At 49.5% G+C, this 24,650-nt stretch overlaps 1 protein-coding gene across 1 annotated transcript in view; it reads right to left on the bottom strand.

Moving 5' to 3' along the window:
* LOC144825140 (T-box transcription factor T-A-like) overlaps positions 1 to 24,650 on the bottom strand; it is a 93,345-nt gene that overhangs the window by 12,554 nt on the left and 56,141 nt on the right. Inside the window, exons 2-5 of the mRNA XM_078684008.1 lie at positions 13,641 to 13,905; positions 5,526 to 5,660; positions 5,069 to 5,130; positions 1,305 to 1,360 (exon numbers count right to left, since the gene is read on the bottom strand). Of these exons, the coding sequence (XP_078540134.1) occupies positions 1,305 to 1,360; positions 5,069 to 5,130; positions 5,526 to 5,660; positions 13,641 to 13,905 (518 nt within the window). The remainder of the gene's footprint in view (positions 1 to 1,304; positions 1,361 to 5,068; positions 5,131 to 5,525; positions 5,661 to 13,640; positions 13,906 to 24,650) is intronic.

The following is a 24,650-nucleotide window of genomic DNA, read 5'->3' on the forward strand; positions in this document are numbered from 1 at the left end:
TTTCCAGACCCAATCACTAGAAGGCGGAATAGAACCACATGTGAATCCAGTAAAGGATTCATGCCACAAATCTTCAATTTCTGTAATAAGTTCTTCTGAAAACTTGATCCTAAACTCACTCCAATTGCAGACCTTGTCCCTTATACATGTGCGACTCCAATACAGTCAAGGTACTTCCTACACGTGAATTAAGTGGTTATGAAATTCATAGGTGATGTACGTATAAGCTCTGCAAGAAGCCTGGCAAGGCAGATGAGAGAATATTGTATGTACCTCTGTTATTTGGCTCCTAGTCGGCTGCCAACTTGTTCTTTTCTTTTATTCAAAGTTTTTGTCTGAAGAGATTTACTCTCTTCTTGATCAAATTTTAATTTAATTATTTCGTTGTTTTTGTTTGTTATAGAAAATATGCCAGTCAAGAAATTAATAATTTTCTTTTGTTGCTTCTGATTTGAGCTCAGCTAAGCCTTTTCTTCAATAATTCTATTTCATTCTTTAGTTTCATAGACTACTTCTTTCCATTTTCTATCAATAATCTTTTATGATATTATATAATAATTCTTGCAGATTGTTTGACTCTTTGCTCGCAGATTTTTCATCAATATTAACCAAATAAAATCTCGTTATTTATCATATAAGATACATTTGTTTTTAGCATCCTTATCATTTCAGCTTTGCCATTGAACTGTCACTGTGTGGGGCTGACTGCTCTATAAATTGGGTACGCCTACATGTGCAGATGTACTGTGACTGATTGGAGAGCCACATAGTCTCTGATTGGATGGCGAGCCCATTTTGCAGCTGCTATTGGATAATATGTGGGACCCAGACCCAGCAGCAAGCTAGATGTCTTTCAACTCGTGACAACGTTTCTGTGATTGGCCAGATGGTCTCAGTCATGTTATTCGATAATTGCTCTTCAAAAGAGAGACCACCTGTGCTGCTTCAATGCGATTGACACATATCAGAGTCTCTGCTATTTGCTGGGCAGAGATCTGACCTCTGTAGCTGGCCTCTGATTCGGCAACGAGCTCTTCCTCTTCTGCTAGCTAGTTGATTTACAATTGGGCAGGCACGTGCTCATTAATGTGGCACAGGGCAGGACTTAGGCTTCCATTGCCTGGTAGCTTCTCTTCCTTTGGGTGGACAGCTCACCTACGCATCATGGCTGTTACTGGTATGAAACTGGGAGAAAACAGAGCCGTATATGGAGCATTCAAACCGGATGTAGCCATCAGATTACCTAAGGAATAGTATTATCCCCTCTCAAAATTAGTATGCACAATCTCAAAAACATTTCTTACTTTGTGAATACCCTGACTGCGGATCACCACTGTCCAAGACGTCACGTGAGTCACTTCTGTAAAAAGACAAAATGGAGAGTTGCCCATTATCAGCATATACAAGGCTTGACACTGCTCTGCAGTTGTAGATTTGGAAAAAGAATAAGCACATGAGCCCAATGCTTCTCCAAGAAGCCCGCCACTATCTCTACATAACATCAAGGTTGCCAAATACCTGGTTTGCTGAATACCATAGCTTTCTACTTTTGATGACTCTTTGCACCCTACACTTCCTTTCTCTTTATCTCACACTTGCAAGTTCTTTTTCATCTCTGAATTCTCTATTCTCTATTTTTCCATGCATAACTTCAATCAATCAATCAGTCAATTTATAAAGCGCACTACACACCTGCGAGGGTCTCAAGGCGCTGGGGGGGGAAGGGTGGCTGCAGCTAGTGGTCGAAGAGCCAAGTCTTGAGTAGTCTCCTGAAGGTCTGAGGGTCTCCTGTCTGTCGTACGGAAGAGAGGGAGGGAGTTCCATGTCTTGGCGGTGCGGTGGGAGAAGGACCTACCCCCGGAGGTGGTCCTGTGGATGCGTGGGACGGCGGCCAGTGAGAGGTCGGTGGAGCGGAGTCTCCTGTTGGGTACGTAGAATGATAGTCGGTTGTTGAGGTATTCTGGGCCGGTGTTGTGGAGTGCCTTGTGTGCGTGGGTCAGGAGTTTGAAGGTGATTCTTCTGTCGACGAGGGAACCAGTGCAGTTCTTTCAGGTGGGGGGTGATGTGGTCTCGGCGGGGGACGTCGAGGATCAGGCGTGCAGAGGCGTTCTGGATTCTTTGAAGTCTGCTGATGAGCTTGGACGGGGCTCTGGCGCAGAGGGCGTTGCGGTAGTCGAGTCTGCTGCTGATGAGGGCGTGGGTGAGGGATCCATCTGTAGATCTTTCGGAGCATGCGGAGGGTGTAGAAGCAGGTTGAAGAGACTGCGTTGATTTGGTTGGTCATGGTGAGTTTTGAGTCGAGGATGACTCCCAGGTTGCGTGCATGGTTGGTTGGTGTAGGGGCGATCCCCAGGGATGTGGGCCACCAGGAGTCGTCCCAGGCTGAGGGGTTGGGTCCGAGGATGAGGATCTCTGTCTTGTCCGTGTTAAGTTTGATCCGGCTTTCTTCCATCCAGTCGGCGACTGCCTTCATACTGCGGTGGAGGTTGGCTTTGGCGGTGAGGGGGTCGTTGGTGGGGGAGAGGTTCAGCTGGGTGTCGTCGGCATAGGAGATTATGTTGAGGTTGTGAAGTCTGGCGATGCGTGCGAGTGGAGCCATGTAGATGTTGAAGAGCGTCGGGCTGAGGGATGATCCTTGCGGGACACCGCAGATGGTCTTGGTGATTCCGGAGTGGAACGGGGGAGGTGGACTCTTTGGGTTCTGTCGGAGAGGAAGGAGGTGATCCAGTCCATGGCCTTGTCGCGGATCCCTGCGTCGTAGAGGCGTGTACGTAGTGTGTGATGGCAGACGGTGTCGAAGGCGGAAGAGATGGTCCAGGAGGATGAGGGCTGCTGTCTCGTCGTTGTCGAGTAGGATTCTGATGTCGTCCGTGGTGGCGATGAGGGCGGTCTCAGTGCTGTGGTTCTTGCGGAAGCCTGACTGGGAGGGGTCGAGGATGTTGTTGTCTTCCAGGTAGCGGGTGAGCTGGGTGTTGATGATCTTTTCGATGACCTTAGCCGGGAACGGAAGTAGGGAGATGGGCCGGAAGTTCTTGAGGTCGCTCGGTTCCGACTTGGCTTTCTTCAGTAGGGCGTTAATCTTGGCGTGTTTCCAGCTCTCAGGGAAAGTCGCGGTCTTGAATGAAAGGTTGATGATGTTACAAAGGTGGGGTGCGATGGAGCTGTCGGCCTTGTTGACGATGAGGTGGGGAAGAGGGTCGGAAGGGGCGCCTGAGTGGATGGTGCTCATGGTTTTGATGGTGTCCTCGGTGGTTACGCTGGTCCATGCGGTGAGGCGGTCGTGGTCGGCGGGTATCGGTGGGTCCGGTGTGGTGGGGTTGGCGGGGTTCATCCAAGGATTGAAGCTGTTGTGGATGTCGGTGATCTTGCGGTGGAGGAAGGCAGTGAGGGCATCGCACAGGGCTTGTGACGGCGGTATGTCGTTGGTGCAGGAGCTGAGGTTTGAGAGTTCATTCACGATGTTGAAGAGCTCCTTGCTATTGTGTGCGTTGTTGTCGAGGCGGTCCTTGAAGGAGGCCTTCTTGGTGGTCCTGATGAGGTGGTAGTGGTTGCGGATGGCGTCTTTGAGGGCTGCGTGGCTGTCGGGCATTTTCTCGTCGTGCCAGGTGTTTTCCAGTCTCCCACAGGTGCGTTTGGAGGCTAGGAGCTCCGGGGTGAACCAGCTGGCTCTCTGACTGGTATCTCTGTGGGTGTGTTGTCTCGTTGGGGCTAGGGTGTTGGCGCAATCATCCATTCAGAGTCTGAGGGTGCGGGCCCCCTCCTTGGGGTCGGTGGGGTTGGTCGGGGAGGTTGAGTGCGAGATATGTTTGTAGTAGTTCCTTGGGGATTTTGCCCGAGCGACGTCTAGGGGTCTGTGGGGTGCGGTGATGTGAGACGGGTTTCCGGAAGGTGAATTGGACGCAGTGGTGGTCGGTCCAGGTGAGTTCGGAGGCGTGGCTGAAGGCAACGTGGGGACTGGAGGAGAAGATGGCATCAAGCGTATGGCCGGCGATGTGGGTAGGTGTCGTGACAATCTGTGTCAGTCCGAGGGTGGTGAGGTTGTCGATCAGGGTGGAGGAGTTGCTGTTGTTATCCAGGTGGTAGTTCAGGTCGCCGAGGAGGATGAAGTCGGTGGAGATCAGTGCGTGCGTGCTGATGAAGTCGGCGATGGAGTTGCAGAATTGGGGCGGGGTCCTGGTGGTCTGTAGACGAGGGTGCCTCTTAGGGTGGTCTTGGGGTCCTTGTGGATCTGGAAGTGCATGTGTTCGGCGGTGTTGAGGGCGTCCTGATGGTGCTCTTGTGGATGACGGTGATTCCTCCGCCGACTCCATTGGTACAGTCTCTGCGGGTGATCCTGTATCCATCGGGGATGGCCACTGCGATGTCTGGGGCGGAGGCTTCGTTCATCCAGGTCTCGGTCAGGAAGGCGATGTCTGGTGATGTGGAGTCGAGCAGGTCCCAGAGCTCAACGGCGTGTTTGCGTGCGGAGCGGGTGTTGAGCAGGATGCATCGGAGCTGGTTGGGTTCCGTCGTTGCGGGTGTTTGGCGTCTTTGCTGCAGGAGAAGCTGCAGTTCCGGCAGGTGAAGGGTCCGTGGGTGCGCTTAGGGGCGGCCTTGTGGCAGCTGGGTGGTCGTCCGTTGTTGAGTGCGATGAGGGAGTTGGCATCGTACCGGATACCTTCCTCCTTCTTTCTTCCTTGCCTGCTAATGTCTCTCTTGCCTGATCATCTGATGATGAAAAATAAGCCGTGGTCCCCAAAAATGAGTGCCAGTGCCCAGTGCCCACAACCACCTGCACAAAATAATCACCAGTCCTCCAGCTTGTGCATGATGCATCATGTGCTCATATGTACATTTTGGGGAAAATATCATGTTAGCACTTCCTTTTGGTGCTAAACAGGCCGCTTACACACTCACATAACCTTACCCTAACACCCCATGCTTCTTCTCCCACCACCAGCAATACCACCACCACCTTCCTATTCACATTCTGACACCAGAAGCGTGCCCCTCTGGTAGAAGGCGCTCTTCGCTTCCATAAAAGACTCCACGCCCAGGAAGAATTTCTTAGCCCCACAACAGCACTAACCTCTCCTTGGCGTCCAGGAAAGCCTTAGCAAACGGGTTGTGCTTGATCTTCAGGGCTGTGATCTGCAAGGAGAGTAGACAGGCATTCAGAGTGGGGATCGCTTACAGGGCCGACTTCAGTGCTGGTGGCGCCAAGTGCAGCTATTATTTTTGGCGCCCGCACGCACTATGACCACCTCCTCGGATTCTCTCACTTCCATTGGGCAAAAGTGCCCTTCATCTATCCAATCATAAGTTATTGCTAAACACAGCGCCCCCTCTGAGGTCACCACCCCCTCCACAGACCAGCGCCCATTGCGGCCACAGCGGTTGCACTGCCCTAAAGCCGGCCCTTATCACACACCCCTGTGCTGGGGACAGAGTGGGAAAGGAGTGAAGTTGCAGCTTCAGCACCAACAAGGCAATGATGAATTCTACTTCAGGGACAGCAGCACTGGAAGCCAGGTATCTGCACTCACCTCTTCGTTCTGATATGCCGTTACCGCAATGAACTGGGTCTCTGGGAAAGCAAAGCTGTTAATCATTTTCTGAGGTCCACCGACCTTCATGACGTGGATGCGAGGTTCGTACTTGTGAAGGGAGTTCAGCATGATCTGTGCCATGGAAAGAAAAAGATCTACATTAGATACCGGGATTGGAGTCTGAAGCCCTCCAGAGACATCCCTCCACCCAAACACTTTTCACTGAAACATAGGTTTCGACTGATGTGTTTCGGCTGCCCGTGACACGTCACAGCTGCACTCACCAGCTGATGGTACATTCTTTGGTAGCCACATAGGCATACAGATGTTTGTTACAGTGAATCCTTACCACCATTCCTTCATCCTTTGTGCATAAAGGCTGCATCTGCCCATAACTGCTGGCAATATAGTGCCAGCCCTGCTCAGGCTGAATGAGAGGCTACTGCAGAGGACGCACAAGTATGTAAATGTTCTTCTTTCAGACACCATCTACTGGATCTTAGTTTAGAAACCTCCAGGGTGCCAAGTTGGACTTATTCTGTTTTTTTGTACACATACTTGCCTTTCTCTTTGGCGCTGTTGAGTGACTTTCACCTTTGGCTTCTGCTGTCAACATTTCTCTTTCACCCTTAATTCCAAGGCTTACTTTTCGGCTCTAATATACTTAGGCTTTCCTGTTTTCCGTTTGTATTTTGGGTAAAAATCTGGTGGGTTTTTTGTGTGTTTTCAAGTGATTTCAATACCTTAAAAAGACAGTTGTTATCAGTGGTTACACATTTTTGCACCACTAAAAACAACAGAAAAAGTGTTTTTCCGGTGTTTATGGAACGTTTTGCTTTTATTATTGCTTGCAGTGATAACACATGGTATATAGACAGTGTACGTATAGTGTATATGAGGTCCAAATAGATTTTTGTAAATTACATTTATTATAGTACACCATACAATACTTCTTCAGTGAGTCTTTGGTCATGTGCGCTCGCTCTTTCTTTCCCATTTAAACTTCTGTGAAAAGGCCCTCTCAACATTGGCACATGGGACGGGCAACGCCAAAACAGCCAGTACACAATTTGTTAACTCTGGCCACTGACATGTCTTTCCATGGCAATACTGGTGCACTTCGATTCCCAGGGCATGTTCTACAACATTTGAGTTGAGCTGGGCACTTATGCCCTCAGAGTTATTGAGGCGGCCAAAAATGAAGCAGCACTTCTGAAACTACGGAGGAAATACCCCTTTACTGAAAGGATCTAGAGTGTCTACAGAGTACCACAGTGAGATTTCATTGACTTCAAATGCCATTGGTGGTGAAGGGACATTACCATGCATCATTGCAAGCCATTTCTGATACATTGAAAAATAAAGGTTCCTGAATTGCTCTTCAACATTGCTTTGCTTACCAAGTGGCAAGCACTCTAACATGGAACATGTTGCAGTGCCAAAGCCACTAAAGGTGTTGCCCAGCTTACTCTCAAGGAGATGTTTCCCATCTACACCAATTATGCTGAACACTTGGCAGACAAGGGTTTTTTCAAACTCTGTTTTTTTTATTATGTCCACTACAGCAGGTATGTATTCCTGTAAAAATGTAATAATGAAGTAGAGGGTACTTTTTTCACATCACTATCAATATGCGACCAAAAGATCTTCACATTTCTCGCCTTTGGCATCATCACTCAGCAAAAATTCTGTAAATGGTTACCACATGGATAATATAGCATTCATAGCCCCTTGGACTGAGTACCATCAGCTAAGGAACACAGTTGGGATGACTCCTTCTTGGATGCCGCACCAAGCACAAAAAGATAAATATTTGCGTTTTAGTTCCTGTGCATAAGAAAACAGTGCACCAGAATGGATTAAAAAGTCAATAGCATCCCTTATTAACTCTGAAGATTGTAAAGATGCTTTCAGCATACCATCTAACAAGTGGCAAGCATCTCGAGTTGCCTCTTGCTTCCGGTTTCCCCTCCTACTTCACCCGGGCCCCTCCTCTCTCACAGGGACCCGGGGCTTCCAGGCAGCCTCCGCGCGGCACCTTACAGGGCGGGTGCTGATTTCCTGGGCACCCGCTGCTCCTCTTCTTCTTGGTTCAGGGGCAGATCGAGGGGGCTCCTGCTCTCCTGGAGCTCCCCTCGGCAATGTCTGGGTCCTTGGGCTGCCTGCCGGCTCCGGAGCCAATCCGGGTGCGGCTCAGGGTGGGAGCGGCAGCCTCCACCAATGGCTGCGCAGCTCCCAGAGGGCCGGGCCCGGGAGCCAATGAGGTGGCAGCTTCCGGTGGGCGGGGCCGCAGCAACCAATGGGGTCGCACCCGCCACCAGACGCGGCCAATGACACTGGCCTCGGAGAACGCTCCGGGGCCTAACTTGAATACCGCTGCGGTCCTCCCCTTTCCACGGGGCTGCGGTGGTGACCGGGGCAATCCGAAGACGCGGGGTATGCACCCGCTCTAGGGGCATTCAGCGGCCCTCTTCTCCACCTCGGGCCACGGCGGTGATTCCCGGTGGTGACAATGCGGGGTGGGCACCCGCTGAGGTAATTAAGGCGCCAACGCGGGGTAGGCTCCCGCGGCGTTTCACTTTGGCCATCAGCAGCGCGCCCTCACTCGGGGTAGGCATCCGCGGGGGGTGCAATCATGGCACTCTTCTTTTTCTGGCCCCAGGCGGCAGCGGTGATGGGGCCCTCAGCGCTTCTAGCCACAGCACTTAGGGGGACAGCATTCTTGGGGCCCAGCCCTAAAAGGCACGGATAGTGCTCAGGAACCTGCAGCGCTTTGGGGGCCAGTCACAGCAGCGTCCAGTCCAGCAGCAGGTCTCTGAGGCACAGAGCTTCTTAGGGGCACTGCTTCAAGAGTATAGCGCTTGACAGGCAGCAAAGCGCTTCCCAGATCATAGCGCTTTGGCACACAGTGCTTCCTCTAGGCACACAGCGAAAGGGGGGCAGACAGTCCCAGCAGCAAGCTCCAGGGTAACACTCACCTCCTGGGGGGGGTCCAAGATGCTCCTTCCCTTCTAGGCGCTTCTTTGCACAGCGCTTGCGTAGCGCAGGGTCCCGGTAGCTCAGGGACCTAGGGGGGCCCTCCTTCTGGGGCCCGGGGGACAGAGCAGTAGGCACTACTGGGCCAGGTCAGCAGTTAGTGGGGGCATCATCAAAACAGGGCGGTAGGCTTTCACCATCCCCACTGTAGCGTGGCCCTCCTCCTACACGGCAGCCTGAACTCCTGAAGTGGGGCTTCCACTAGCCCTGGGGACAGTAGGGGGGTTCTAGGTGGGTGCAGGGTCCAGCACACAGGCCCAAGTGGCGGTATCCCCTGGCAGCAGGTCCCCTCACATTCCTGTCCCAGCTCTGTCTCTTCACATGGTGGCACATCCATCTTATTTATACCCTCCTCCCAGACAGTGCTAGAAGCTTCTGGAATGCTCAGGAGAACTGGTTTAAACTGGCTCAGGGGGAGGAGTAGAGCACCCTGGGTGCCAGGCTTTCCCTCCAAATGCAGGGGTGGCTGGGTACCTAACATCTAGAACGCTAACCTACTGCAGTCAGGTGGCACAACATACAGCCATGGCATCCATTTTAAAAATAGCAGTTCACCAGGGTACATTGACACACTGGGGGGAATTGACAAGTGCTCACACCATTGCATGACATTACACATTAACATGGCGTCTCACACCACACATGGCCTATACAGTAACCTCTACCATGGGGGAGACATCCTACATTAGGAGGGCGAAAGGCGAAATTTTTTGGGGGAAAAGGGCCAAGTCCAACACACTGCAAGTACAAATATCACTCTAATCTTTGTTGAACTTGGAAAGAACCTTTTTTGCAGAGCATTCCAAGTGACACTGCGTTCCATGTTTTCCAAAAGTCTAGTGTCATATTTTCACCACTATCCCAGATGCTTAGTGATAGCGCTCTTTATATATACTTGTCACTGTACCTTACATTGAATGTTTAAAGCATGAGGCGATGGCAATTCACCTACTGTCAATACTGACCGACTAGAAACTGGGGGCTGATTGATTAAGGGTTTTTACCCATTCTCTCTGGATAAATGTGATGACACATATTAGGAAAGATTCTTATGAAACCAGCCATTTTACCCATCAGTGAAAGAATCAAACGCAGCCAAAATATCAAATATGATTTTGATATTTCCTGATTCTTTACAGTTTATAAAATAATTAAACAAGACCTAAAACATGCTTCTAAACCCTGCATCTTTAGACCAAATACCACAAACCTGAAAAAAGGAAGAAGAAGCAATATTTTAGTGGCATCCCTAAACATCAAAACTCAAGCAGAGTAATGTTAGCCCAGTCTTTCTTACTGCTAGCTTGTATAACAAAGTTACATTGTATTGGCCCCTCCAGGAAGAATAAAAATGACTCTTTCAATCTCTTTTTCCTTCCTTTAAGTTTGTAGTTGTGCAGGTGTTTTTCTTTCAGTGGGGTTTTTTACAGTTATTATAGGTTTAAACCTAAAACCCCACAGCCTGATTATACTATAGTGGTTGGTGTCAAGTGGAGATTCAGGAGTTCAGAGTATGGTCCATTTTCAGGAGAACCTCTTATTGTGTGAATGAGTGTGGAGCAATTCCAAAACTTCTGAGGTAGTAGGAAATGTCTTTATTTCCAAGTAAGATAACACATTCACACAGATTAGGGTGTTTTTAAACTGACACATAACATTCTTCCACAGGGTTAAACAGACACAAGGGATTTTGGGAACAGAGACATTCCACAAAGGAAAGAACCTAGGATACAATACAGTGCAATTCAAATTTATTGTATATCACTGTGTTTTGTCTGGATATTCTGAAAATCTAGAATGGATCTGGCCAGCGTGGACCTACATTCAAAATACAGGTTATTCATTCATGTAAGTCCTTTGCCATATTGCGAGGGTATGAGTATGTTGACCTTGACACCCCCCTATTTTCTACTGAGAGGCTTGAGGAAGTCCAAGAAGTGGAATGTATCTAATAGCCCTGTTTACTTTCTGTACCTTTACTACATTCATAACCTTTGAGAACAGGGTACAAATTGGAATCAGATGCAACTCCTACCTAGCCCCAATTGATAACCTTGTATTCAGTGTAAATGCACTTAATACTCAGGGCCGGACTGGCAATGCCGGGCAATCCCCCGGTAGGCTGCCAGGGGTGGGGGCCGGTTTTTGGGCCAGGGCCAGTTTTGTTGCTGGGTGGGGCGGGGACGAATTTTGTACTGCACTCTAACTCTACAGTATTCACTGCTCATTGCTGCGCTGGCTGCAGCAATGAGCATTCATTATTAGACCTGCTGCTGTGGGCCAGCCGGCATGGCATTCACGTGACGTGGTGGGGTCACGTGAATGCAACTAACAGTGTATCCATTACTCTTGCTGAGTGAGCGGCTGTTATGTTGCTTTAGTTTGCGATGCCCGCCACGCATTGCCACAAAAATTATATTGGTGCCTCCTGAGGAAGGTCAGAGCAAACCACACTCCAAGGCCACAATACCTTTTGTGGGAGGGTATCTTCAAGCACTCACGGGTCACACCACGAGCAGACCTCCTGGCATGCTCCCACCCACGTGAATCGGTTCCTGGGCTGGCATAGGAGGAGGAGTAGGCCCACGCGGCCACAGCAGGCAGAACTGACTGCGAGGCAAAGGCGTGTGAGGGCAACAGGATATACCCAGCACAACAAGGCAAGGCTGCAAGACTGATCAGCGCGAAGGCCAAGCCCATCGGTGCAGCACGAGCACCGTGTGGTCTGGATGTGGAGCCAGCCACGACCATGTAAAGGGTCAGGCGAACCCAGGAACACTGGTCCAATGCACCTGGAACAAAGTGAAGGAAAGCAGGCAGGCAGGGCACTGGGAGACCTCCAGCTGGAAGTGTGTCGCTGCTTTGAAGAGCAGGCGGGTCCGAAAAGTGTAACCCGAGGTAGGAGCTGCAGCAGCAGCGTGGACGTCGGCGCCAGGCGAGCAGTGGTAAAGGAGCGCAGCATGATTGAGGTGACGGGGCATTCCCCCTCATCGCTAGTGTAAAGTGGCCTTGTTGAAGGGCCAGCTAGGCCTCTCTGGGCCAAGGAATAACTGGTGATACACACTCCTAATTATTTCTCGGCTAAGGCCACGAGTGACCTTACGCCCTTTTATTTCTACCTTTGGACCGAGCCTGGCCCAAGGGTTGAACTGGATACAATTGGACGTAGAGGCCGGGTGGCTCTCTACAGCACTGAGCAAACAATAGTGGGAGGAAGAGGGCTTCTGGGGTGTTTGCCTGCAAGGACAGCAGGGAGTTCCAGGCAATGTGGTATAGTGAGTTAGGTAGCATGCTAGGGCTCTTGTAGAGTCTGGTGGTGGTGTTTGAATATACATCGAACGTTTCTTTGGCTGGTCAGGTGACCTGGACTTATTGAAGAGATATTGTTCTTGGCTAGTCTGTCACATTGAACTTCTTGTTTTCTCTCAATCTTGCAGTTTTTGTCTCTTCCCTTTTATCATTCGTCCCTTTTCTATATACTTCTCTGTCACTGTCTTCCTTTCATCTCGCAGGCTTTCTTTACATTGCACCTTTTCTTTTTTTATTTCCTTCCTCTGCTCCTTTTCTGACTCCCTATGTCTCTCCCATTGAATCTTGATTTCGTCCTTCTCCTGCCTTAACTCGCACTCTGCAGAGGGAAGCGTTCTGTCTACTATCTCACTCGTTGCAGCATTTTTAGGGCATTGGAAGTGGTTTAAAATTAAATTAACTATTAATTTTAACAGCTGTCAATACCGAATCGTTTTATGGCTCGGCTTATGCTTTGGAATTTTGGTCCATGCCGTGGCTTAATACTCCCAATAGAATTCGTGGCTTGGCCACTTCTAAGTAAACCTTCTATCAGTGACGTCCTCAAGCAAAGTGTCTAAGGCGTCCGTTAGCACAACATAAAATAAGGTGTCCTAGCGGTGTCCCAAAGTACAGGAGGAAGAGGGCTGCAGGTACCGTGACGTCACTGAAGAACGCCCAAAACAAAGCACAGGAGGCAGAGGGCTGCAGGTACCGTGACGTCACAGAAGAACGCCAAAAACAAAGCACAGGAGGCAGAGGGCTGCATGTACCGTGACGTCACAAATTAACATCCCAAAGCACAGTGGCAGAGTTTACAGATCAGCGCCTACAGTGACATCCAAAAGCACGGGAGCCACGTGCCAGGAGGGGGCTGGTCTGGCAAAATTTGACAGGGCTGCTTTCAGTTCCCAGTCCGGCCCTGTCAATACTACATTTCCCACCAGAAATACACACACCCTACATTTCTCAATGAGTACATTTTTAAGGGGCAAGTACTTCTGGAAAAGCTGTTGCAATCACAGCTTCCCAGGGTTACTAATAAAAGTCTTTGTAATTCCAATAAAGTTAAAAATCTGCTCCAAACGTAGGAAGAAAGAGCAGAAAGCAAATTTCCGACTTTCCTTTTGAACGAGGCTGGGAAGACGGATCTATATTTACAAAGTACGGAAGTTCACAATATTTGAATTGGTTTCTCAAAAGGACATCATTTTAATAGTTATACAATAGTATATATTTTACTGCTTATTGCGTGATTAACTCAATAGTGTTCTTGGTAATGATTTAAATTGCAAAATATTCTTGTTTCATGGGTTATTAAAACATTGTAATGGCTGTGTCTGTATAATAAGTTTTAATCATACACATCTGCGATAATAAGGATGCATTGACATTTCCCTTCGATATTTACTGACAAATGTTCTGTAAATTCCAGCGTACCTTACATCCAAAACTATTTGACCTTTTTATGTCTGTTTATTCCTACTTAATGTGTATGTAATTAAGGCAATCATTTATATATAGCAAAGCAAAAACAGAATTCTTTCATTCTCCACTTTTTGTCACTCACTTTTAACTTAGGTGACAGAGCACTATGTACTAAATAACACTAAGGGGCTTATTTACAAGACCCTTGTGCCGCTGGTGCTTCACTTTTAACATGGGAAGCCCCTAAGTTTGTATATGTATATGAAAATATATCATTAGAATGTGAGCAATAACGATTTCATTCAAGTTCAATCCTGCCACAGACCCTCGCAACCTTTCTAATCTGTGCCTTGCAGTTACCTGGCCCCCACCGTTCATCTTGTTAGAAAGCTTCACTTTGCAAAAGGTGATATCTGCCTTCATCCAGTGTGCTCCAAAGTTGGGCGAATCAGGGTGGATGTAGACACAGCTTGGACTCTGGGGCTCTGGCTTCCCACCTGGAATCCACTCTCCGTTCACATACTTCCAGCGATTCCCATCTGCTGCCACGAAGTCGAGGAGAACGGAATACATGGCACTGGGGTCTAAGCCCGATATCCTCACCTTCAGCACAGGGAACATTCTCCTGCAAGACAGAGGTATAAAATATTAGGTTAGAATCACCACTAGAAATCTACACACTTAGGGGCAGATTTATAATCATATCGCACAGCACAGCAAGCCACCTTGGTATGCTGCGTGAAAGGGCAGGAATGCACCATAGTTAACATCATACATTGCATTCCTACAGAATGCTCACACATAGAAAGAGGAAAAAACAAGGAGAAATAAAGATATTTATCCTCATTGCGCCTCCCCTGTGGAGGCGTAGCATTTTGACGTATTCCCAGGTTCACCAGTGTTGGTAAATCTGGGAATACACCAAAATCCATGGGTGGATGCATGGGAAAACCCAGGCTCCACCCATGGAACGCTTCCCTGGGGCAGAGTAACACAGCGCATCGATTTGCACTGCCTTGAGTGGCTTAATAAATCTAACTTAAGAGTTACAAAGCCCTTGCACTATCCCTTGCATGGTGCAAGGGCCACACAACACAATGATAAATATGCCCCATAACATTATTAGGCGAACCCCTTTTAAGTAAATGTTCTGTTGGATCCACCCCTCATAAAGCTAAGGTAGAGACAAATGACTTTTTTCAGGTGTCGCAAATCCTGTGATTTCCGAGTTACTGAATGCTAGAAAATGTAGATTTTCTACAGACTTGGTGGGCTGAAAATCTGGATTTTAATAAAGACACAGCGCCTAATATTATACAGTAAATCATCGTAAAATTTGCAACAACTTCTTTTTTAATGAACACTACTTCCTCCATCAGAATACAATGAACATCGTAAAGCTCTTAAACTTGACCTTTATAAAAATATAATAAATAATTAAAACATTAGGGAAGGGATTAATCTGGGAGGGATAATATTAACCTCTGTGTCTTTAATAAAATCTAGATTTTCAGCCCACTAAGGCTGTGGATAATCTACATTCTGTGTCAAGACCCACAGGGCAATATTATGCAAGTTTAAAGCTTAGCAATCAAACAATTTGCTGCACTCTCTACCAGCTTAATGTAAAATCGTCTGAACATGGAATCAGATGACCAATCAGCACAACGTAAAATGTCCTTCAGACTGCCACCCATTAAACAAGCCGCTTCCCTCACAGAATGAGTACTAAACAAACTTACACCCACACCATATATTTCTCTTTTACCCATCTAGCTAAAGTTGGGAAAGACACAACCTAATTAGAATGCCTGAATGAAATAAGAAGCTGATCTACTCCAGGTGGTCTTAGCCAAACTGTTCTGCACTCATATTCCTTCACACACCGAACCACGTCACTCTTTCATCAAAATAAGGATAAAAAGTACATTATGTATTCATCTTAGTCCTCTGTCTCAAATGAAAACATATCCCTTCTGGTGTATAAGACCTATATGAAACCTCTAAAGCCCACAGATCCAACACTCTGCGGAAAGACACCAAACACATCAACAAAGTCAACTAAAAAGATAAATCTCTCAAATATATATACTTTTTTTAAACATGTTTTTATTGCAGAGTTATAAACAAAGCATCGAATTAAGTCAACCAGTCCACTCATGGCATCTCAAAGCACTTCTGCCGCAATAGAATTGCACACAGCCATTCAGCCATTCAGCCCACATCCCGGAGGCCGGGCGGCGTACCAGTACAGTCCCACAAAATGTCATGGTGGCCACCCCATATAGATGTCAGGTCAACAGCATAATATAGTATCTGCTTTTATACCCATCAAACTCCCTCCCCCCAAACCACCGCCAAGTATAGTCAGCCACCCCGTGCGGGTAACACCAGTATCGCCTGTACCCGCTTCATCAGGTCCACATTAGTGCCCTCCCGTGGTAGCAATTCCCGGGGCCCGTCGATAACCACACTACGGGTACCCAAAAGGTGCTGCCCGGAAATCCCATTTCCCTGCAGTCACCAGTCACAGGCCCCTTCCGCAGGCACCCCTCCTGTCACTACAGCGGCACCCCAATAACTCTCCTCCACCCTTCCCTCCCTCCAACGGCTGCTGATGTGGGTTATAATTGTGGGTTCTGACACAAAAGCTCGCCATTAGTCGGGTTTATGCATTCGTTCTTCCAATCCTCACGGAACCCCACCCTCCGAATGTCCTTGCTCTTCACACTCCAGCAGGTAGTCTCGCAGCGCTTGCACTATCATCTCCCAAGCCCTCGCCAACTCCAAACTCTTGTCGTTACCTGCCTTGGCGGCCTGTCGCAGTCTGATCACCCTTTCACATCTGGACCATTTCAGCAACTCATTCAGCCATCTCCTAACTGATGGGCCCTCCCTGGATTTCCAGTGCCAGGTAATCTCTCTCTGGGCCAATATGAGACCTAGGTCAATAAATGTGCTTGTTTCTTTCGTCCTTGCCGTATGAGGGAACCAGAGCAGCAGGCATGCTGCCATGTCGAACTCCACCTCCCGGTCAGTAACTACGTTCAAAAGCTCTCCCACCTCAGACCAATACATCCCTAACTTCGGGCACCCCCATAATAGATGGTCCAGCTCAACCTCAGGCGCTAAGCACCTCGGGCATGCCGCATCCTGCACCCTAAAGTATCGTCCGATCTTACCCGGGGTCTAATAGGCCCTATGTAGGATAAAGAAATGTACCTGCTGGAAGCGGGCATTCCTGCTACCCTTCCACGTCCTTTCCAAAATATGGCCCCAGACCGTGTCTGGTATGGGTTTGCCTATGCTTTCCTCCCATTTCCCTTTCAATGCAGTGAGCGGTTCTAGTCCCTCATGGAGCATTCTAGATTGGAGGCAGGTCACCGCTTTGATCGTTCCCGCAGCCATCACCACGTATTGGCAGGCCATGGTTGTGGCTGGTTCCACCAGCCCTTCCTTCCAGTGCTTTTGCATCGCTGCAATCACTGCTGCATGCAAGAGGTAGCTCCCATCCGGGAGGCCAAACTGATCCTGCAACACCCTGAAGGGGACGAGCATCCCGTCAACATATAAGTCCCCTACCATCTGTAAACCCAACTCTTCCCACTCTGATAATGGGGACCAGTCGCCACCATGCGGCAACGCCGTCAGCATCCCTAGAGGGATCTCTGGTGCATACGGTCGTGCTGCCTTCGCTCTCCTCAGGCTCCTGTGCCAGCACAACCGAAGAGTTCTCTCCTCTATGGATAAACCTCTCAAATCCAATTTCTGCTGCATAACTATGTAAGATAAAATGTGTCTCTGGATACCGGTCCCCCTTCCTTGTTCTGAGCCTCTAAACTCTTTGGCAACGTTTTGCGTTAAGACTTATAACTGAGCCGCCAGGTAATATAATTCAAAATCGGGAACCGCCAACCCTCCCTTAATTTTGGGTCGCATCAGAGTATTCAATGCCACCCTACGCCTTCCGCTCCCCCAAAGGAAGCCAATAATCATCGTCCTCAGGTCTTTGAAGATCCGCTGAAGGATCCAAATCGGTAGGGTACGGAAGTAATAGAGCAACCTAGGCAGAGCCACCATCTTCAACAGTGCTACCCGGCCCTGCACCGATAAAGGGAGGGAGGCCCAGAAGGTCATGCACCCCTTCAGAGCCCTTATGCAACGCCCTATATTTCCCTCCAACAGATTAGCAACGTCGTGGTAGACGTGGACTCCCAGATAGGTGAAGCATGTATCCTCCCAGACCACATCTACTGCGAGAGGGGGATATGGCGTGTCTGCCCGCAACGGAAAAATACAAGTTTTATTCCAGTTTACCTTGAGGCCTGACAGCCTACCAAAGCTCGACAGCATCCCCACAGCCCCTTCCAGAGCCTCTTCGGTATCTTCTAGGTACAGCAACAGATCATCTGCGTACAGTGATATATGATGAGTCTCCTCACCACGGCCAATCCCATTGTACAATGCCCCTGTCCTCGCCTGCGCTGCCAGAGGTTCCATCGCTAAAGCGAACAACAGGGGAGACAGCGAGCAACCCTGCCTCGTCCCTCTACGCACAGGGTAGTCTGAGGATATAACAGACCCCAATCGTACCCTGGCAGTAGCAGAGGAGTATAGTACCCTCGTCCATCGCCCAAAGCCGTCTCCCAGACCGAACTTCTCTAGCACCCCATCGAGGTACCTCCATTAAAGGCCATCGAAAGCTTTTTCGATATCCACCGATAATACTGCTGGTTTCTGATCCACGTTCCAGGCGCCGTCTATTATGCGGACCAGGCGGCGAATGTTTATAGATGTGCTCCTGGTAGGAATAAACCCGGCCTGGTCCCCGTGTATCAGCATGGTCATGTGTGGCAGTAATCTAGTGGCCAGGATACGACTCAGAATCTTATAATCTACCGTCAGCATAGACAAGGGTCTATACGACGTCACATCGGAGGCCTCCCTACCAGGTTTCAGCAGCGGCACCACTAATGCTTCCCTCATCGATTGGGGCAGACGCCCAAGTGTCATGGCTTCAGCGTACACCGCTAATAGTCTGGGTGCCAAGATATCAATATATTGCACATAAAATTCAATCGGTAGGCCATCTACCCCTGGCGTTTTATTTCTAGCCATCTGCTTGATGGCCACCCGAATCTCTGACAACGTTATGGGTCCGCCCAGGTCCTTCGCGGTCTCGACATCCAACACTGGGAGATGAGTAGTCTCCAGATAGTCGCCTCTTGTAGAGGCGTCTACCCCCGGTTGACTCTCATACAGACTCGTATAGTACGACTGGAAGCGCATCAAAACCGCAGTCTGCGAGTAGACTATCTCCCCCGTCTCCGTTCTAATGCTCATGACCGGGCAACCTCTAGGTTCTGGGTTAGCTATCTTAGCTAGTAGTGTTCCCACCTTGTCCCTGTCTGCATGCACCCTGGTGATATACAACTTTTAATCAAAACATCGCAATCGCTCTGTTTCAGTCGCAACCAATTCCTTCGCCTCAAGCAGCTGGTCCTGTAAGTCCGGTCGCTCAGGCCTGCGCAGCTCTAGATCCCTCAACACACATTCCGCCTTTCCCAGATCGGCCAAGACCGTCGTCCGTTCATTCTAAAATCTGCCCATACAGATGCCCCTCACCACCACTTTCATTGCATCCCATTCTATCGACCTCGTGGCAGCCGACCCCTCGTTCTCCCCAAAATAGTGCTCGATGCCCTGAAGGACCTTATCTCGAAACACCAGGTCCTCTAACGTATCAGGCCGCAGCCTCCATGATGGGACCGCTGACCTCGGTCGCTGCCACTGCACTGTCAGCAGCAAGGGGTTATGGTCTGAAATGGTTCTAGTTAGGTACTCCGTGTGGGCCATCATGGGAGCCAAGGGCCCACTGCACAGGATGGAGTCTATTCTAACATGCAGCGCATGTAAAGCTGAAAAGAAGGAATAGTCCCTAACATCAGGATGCTGCTCCCTCCATACATCAATAAGGCCCCACCTCTCTTGCCAGTCTGCCCTGTGTGTTGCTAACCTGCGCACTGGTGAGTCGGCCAATGGTGGATGCGACCTATCCAGTGCAACATCAGTAATTGAATTGAAGTCACCTCCCAGTATGATGGGGCCCGCCAGGAAGTGTTCCAGCGAGCCTGTCAGGCTATCAAAAAAGCGAGCCTGGTCAGTATTAGGGGCATATACACTACACAAGACCACGTCATGACCATACAGCCTCCCCTCCACTGCTACAAACCGACCTTCAGGGTCCACCAGCTGGTTCGTGGCCTGGAATGGGACCCCCGCTCTTACCCATATCAGCACCCCCCTGGCAAACGCTGAGTACGTGGTGCCAAACACCTGGCCATGCCACCTCTTCTGCAGTGCAGTGCATTCCTGCTTGGTTAAATGAGTTTCTTGCAGCAGTGCAATTTGGATGCCTCGTCTCACCAGATTGGCGTGTACCTTATATCGTCTTGACATAGTTCGAAGTCCACGGACATTCCATGTGAGGCATTTCAAATTAGGTAACGTCCCCATTTTGGCCATTTCCCAACCATCTCAACAGTGTTAATCGGCCACCCACATAATTGCAGTATAACCCCCCATTCAAAACACCCCAACAAACTCCCCCAACCCCTCTCCCCAGAACAGGACCTAATAACGCAACATCAGCCCCCATCCAAACCTGCAACACAGCACACATTCCTCTACTCTGTAGTCGTCACTACAGAAAGCCTTAAGGGCAACGTGAGGGTGATTCAGAGCCGGCCCGGAGCAGGCATGGCCCTCGCCCCAAGCCCACGATCCCATTTGGTGTCCCAACACAGTACCTGCTAGTCCGCAGAGCACCAGGGTATTCTGCAATCCCAGGAGTTGGGGGTATGGGCCCCCACTCCAAGTGTTATTCGTTAAATAGGCCATCAGCCGTCTGTGGGGTGACCGCCGGCCCCCCAGAACTACCAACATCTGAGACGTCATCTCCAGACTTTCCTCCGTCCTCTCCAGAGTCCGAGCCCACCGATATCCTCTCCTGTTGTGAGCCCGTGATGATCGCCGTTGCAGCCAGCGCTCCCTTTCTGTCCGCTGCCATCTGGTCGTCCCGCATCGCTCTTTTGAGTTTATTACGCTTGCGGATGCGTTGAGACTTTCGCACCTGGACCGGCTTTTGTCTCTCCTTCTCGCTTTTCCCCTTGCGGTCCGTGCCAGCACGATACAACTCAAGCCATGACCACACTTCATCAGGGGTCTGAAAGAATTGGGTTGTTCCATCCAGGATCACTCGTAACTTTGCCGGAAAGAGCAAGGAATATTGTATGCCCTCGTCCCTCAGTTCTTTTTTCACAGCCAGATAAGAGGCCCGGCTTTTCTGGACCTCCTGCGTGTAATCGGGGAAAACCGTGACTGAGCTATTGTCCACCTGAAAGGGGCCCGTCGAGCGTGCCCTCTGTATCAATAGGTCTCGGTCCCTGTAATGCAATAGTCTGACCACCATTGGTCTGGGTGGGCGGCCCTGCATGGGCGGACGGGCCGGGACCGTGTGCGCTCGTTCCAGGGAGAAAAAGGGGGAAAGACCCTCTGGGGCCACGACCATTTTAAACCAGTTCTCCATGTAGGCTACTGCGTCATCCCCTTCAACTTTTTCCGGCAGGCCCATCACTCTCACGTTGTTCCTCCTATTGTGGCTTTCGGAGTCCTCCGCTCGTTTCTCCAGCATCGCCAAACGGCCAAGGATATCAGAGAGTTTGTGTTCTGCCGTCACCACTGCCGGTTTGAGCTCCTGAAGCAGTAGCTCATTGTCCTTCACCCTGTCAGTGAGTTTAGCATGATCCTCCCTCAAGAGGCCCAGTCCGGTGGCGACCTGTGCTATGTCTTGATGCAAGGACTCCTTGGTCGCGGTTATTGCCTCCAATATTCCATCTAGCCGTTTAGGCAACCGCCGTTCCTGCGCCGACCCTTCCGAGTCAGAATGGGTCCCGCCATCCGCAGCCGACACTGTCGCCTGGTCTTGCCCCTGATTCAGTTTCAGTTCATGGCCACTAGCGGCCATCTCGTTCATCGTGAGCGCCTGATCAGGGTCACCTCTAGGGGATGTTCCGGTCCCAACTTCCATCTGCCACGTGGGAAAGGACCCCCGATCCCACTCGCCGCACAGTAGTCTCAGTGTCTCCTTCAAAGCAAGGGCCTCCACATCCGGGGGTCAATTCGTCTGCAGCTCGCGTGCCTCACTCTCGTGTCCAAAATGGCTGTCCACTGCCCATCACATCCCACTCCGGAGGGGCAGCAATCACATCCAACTGTACTCCAGTGAGCATCCCGCGGGCCAGGGGACTCTCGCTACACAGTCTATTGTTGCCCTCAGTATGGGCTCACCATGTCCCCAAGACAAAGTCTAGGAAGGCCCAGTCCGAAAAACGTGGAGAAGCCAATAACGTACCTCAGGTCAATCCGGAACTCGCCGTGTGGGGCCGGTGTAGCCGTCCGTGCGGGGGCGCCGCTCTGCGCCAATCCGGCGCGCCTGCCCCCAGCGCCTCTCGAACCCAGTTCACTCGACTCTCCTATGAGCAAACAGTGTCAGTGTGCCGCTACTGGTCGCGATCTCTAGTCACCTCGGCCAACCCACGGAGCGTGTCCGGGCCCGCCCCCCTTATTGCGCAGTGGTCACCCCCAGAAGCCGTTCCCCTACACAGGGAGCGATGCCTCGCTGGGGCTCTTGCTGAGGGCGATCGATCAACCCTGAGGTCGGGCGTAGATTCTTCCAATCATCCCCCCCGTTCCGTCACCAGTATGTGCCTCCTCGTAAGATCTCCGTGGCTCGGCGCCACCAGGCTCCCAGCAGCAGCGGACGTGTCAGGCCGCAGTCCTAGAGCGAGACCCGTCTTACACAGCCGCCATTCCAGGCGATGGGGGATGGGCGCCTCGAGCGCAAGTGTCCGAAGTGGTGGAGAGCGCTCCTCACCTCTGCCACGCCCGTTAGGCCTTGCACGGCAGGGACCTCGCTCTGCTCAGTCCGTCAGGGGGCAGTCAGCTCTGTTCTCCAGCCGCGGTCCGCCACACCTCGCAGTTCTGCCTCCGTTGTTCGAGGCCGCCGCCATCTTACTTTCAAGGCGCAGCCCCTCTCAGCTCCAAGATCGGGCTCCGGCGCACCACACGGCCTCCCGTCGGCCCGTAATTATACTCCTCTACAACCCTGGTGCTCCGTGCGGAGCGTCCGCACCGTTATCAGCGCGTTTCCGAGGGTTTCCAGGATAATTTGACGGGATCGGGCACGGAGCTGCAGGCTCACGCCGCCATCCCGATCGGCGTCCAAACCACGCCCCCCATAAATCTCTCAAATTAATATTCTCATTGTCATCCCAACTCTCCAGAAATGTCAGAACCTTCTAAACATCCAAAAGGGACGTATACCTAGAACCCGGTCTAGCAATCCTATTGCTCTTCCATAATCTTCTCGCCATAACATCCTGACCCACTGATAAGCCATTCACCAAAACATGTACAGCTGCAATAGCCGGCTTATACATAATCACAGTCCTGTAAGCCAAGCCACTTACAAACAACTCTGACAAAAAGTGTATCACCTGGACTATATCAACTTAAACAGGATCAAGATCCTTCTCCACACACCAGCATACCCGTTTACTCCATGCCAATCTATACGCCTTCCATGCCCCTGGTGCCCAGGATTCCTTGATAAGCCTAGAATCCTCTGATGAAACCCCTGGTTTCCTCCAAACTCTCCTGAAAGTTCCCAAGCCACCAGCATTAACTGAGGACCTCGCAATATTTCTGGAAATGTCTGACGCAACATTGGAAAGTCTACACTTATCTCCAGCATGATCGGACACCACGCCTGAGATCTCCATAAAGGAGTGACTACTACTACCGACTCCTTCCATCAGCGAATTATTCCCGTTACTCTGCAATGCAAAAGGAGGAAATGCATAGGGGTGAAGCCCTCTATAATCCAGGAGAAAAGTTTCTACCTCTGGATCTGGAAGGCCAGTTGAAAATCCTCTCTACCTGAGCATTCACCCTGTTTGCAAAGAGATTCACCTAAAAAGTACCCCACAACCTGTTCAAGCTCCTGAAAACACTCTTGTCTAATATCCAATCGGTGGAATCATGAAAAGTCATTGAAAATCACTCTGCCACTGAATTCGTCAACCCTGGAATATGTTCTGCATGAACACTCAAGACACCTTTCCAGACAATACTCACAAAAAATCCTTGCCAAATCTGTCAGTCCCTTTGAACATGGACATTCCAATCTGCTTACATACCTCACAGCTGATATATTGCCATGCTTAACACCACTGACACTTGACAGTTTGCTCTGCAAAACATTTTATTGCAAAGTATCCTGCTAATAACTCTAAACAATTTATATGCAAATTATTTTCTTGATCTGTCCAACGACCTCCAGTTCTTGACAATCCACAACTTGCACCCCATCCTTCCAAGCTCGCATCCCATTCGTCAACCAAATCTAGATTTTCGCCAAAAATCGCATGCCCATTCCACGCTTCCATATTTCTAAACCACCAAGTCAACTCTTTCCTTACTTCCAACAAAAGACAAACTGTCTCCGAGTACCACAATCCATCTTGTAGGTATTTTGCCTTCAACCTCTGTAAGGCCGATAATGCAAGGGACCTGGGAAAAAAGTCTGAATAGTAGATGATAAAAGACCCACAATTCGGGCTTGCATCCACAATAAAACCTTGTCTTTAGAGTTTTGCTTATATCTTTTCTTATTCTCTACAACTTCTCCTTCAGTAACCTCAATTAATTCTGACATTTGGATGTGGGGAGAAATATAAACAACGTTTTGAGTCAATTCATGTTCAAATGAGAAAGTCCAATTTTTCATGTCAAATGATCGATGCTGCGCGACCCTACGAAATGCCTCCGAGAAGGCCTAAATGGTCCATTTTAAAATATTGCATTTTTTAACTAATCCTGACTTTTGGATGTGGATCTACACGTTTGGAGCTAAAATGAGCATTTTTATAGTGATTTTCATGCTTCTAGGGTGCCAAAACAGCAGATTTGGGATAGACTTCAAAATGAATTTAAATGACCCAGTTGTTCACTTTCAGGGCTGAAAACGTGTTTATTCACTGCGGGAAGAGATATAAACAACATTTTGCGATAATTCATGTTCAACTGAGGAAGTTACATTTTTTACGTCAAATAATGATCGATGACCCACAACCTTACGAAATGCCTCCGAGTAGTCAAAATGGTCAGTTTTCAAATATTGCATTTTTCAATGAATTCTGACTTTTGGATGTGGATCATCACGTTTGGAGCTAAAATTAGCATTTTTATAGTGATTTTCATGCTTCTAGGGTGCCAAAACAGCAGATTTGGGATCGACTTCAAAGTGAA

The sequence above is a fragment of the Lissotriton helveticus genome, chromosome 3_1 (genome assembly GCF_964261635.1).
Source record: "Lissotriton helveticus chromosome 3_1, aLisHel1.1, whole genome shotgun sequence".
NCBI classification, from domain to species: domain Eukaryota; kingdom Metazoa; phylum Chordata; class Amphibia; order Caudata; family Salamandridae; genus Lissotriton; species Lissotriton helveticus.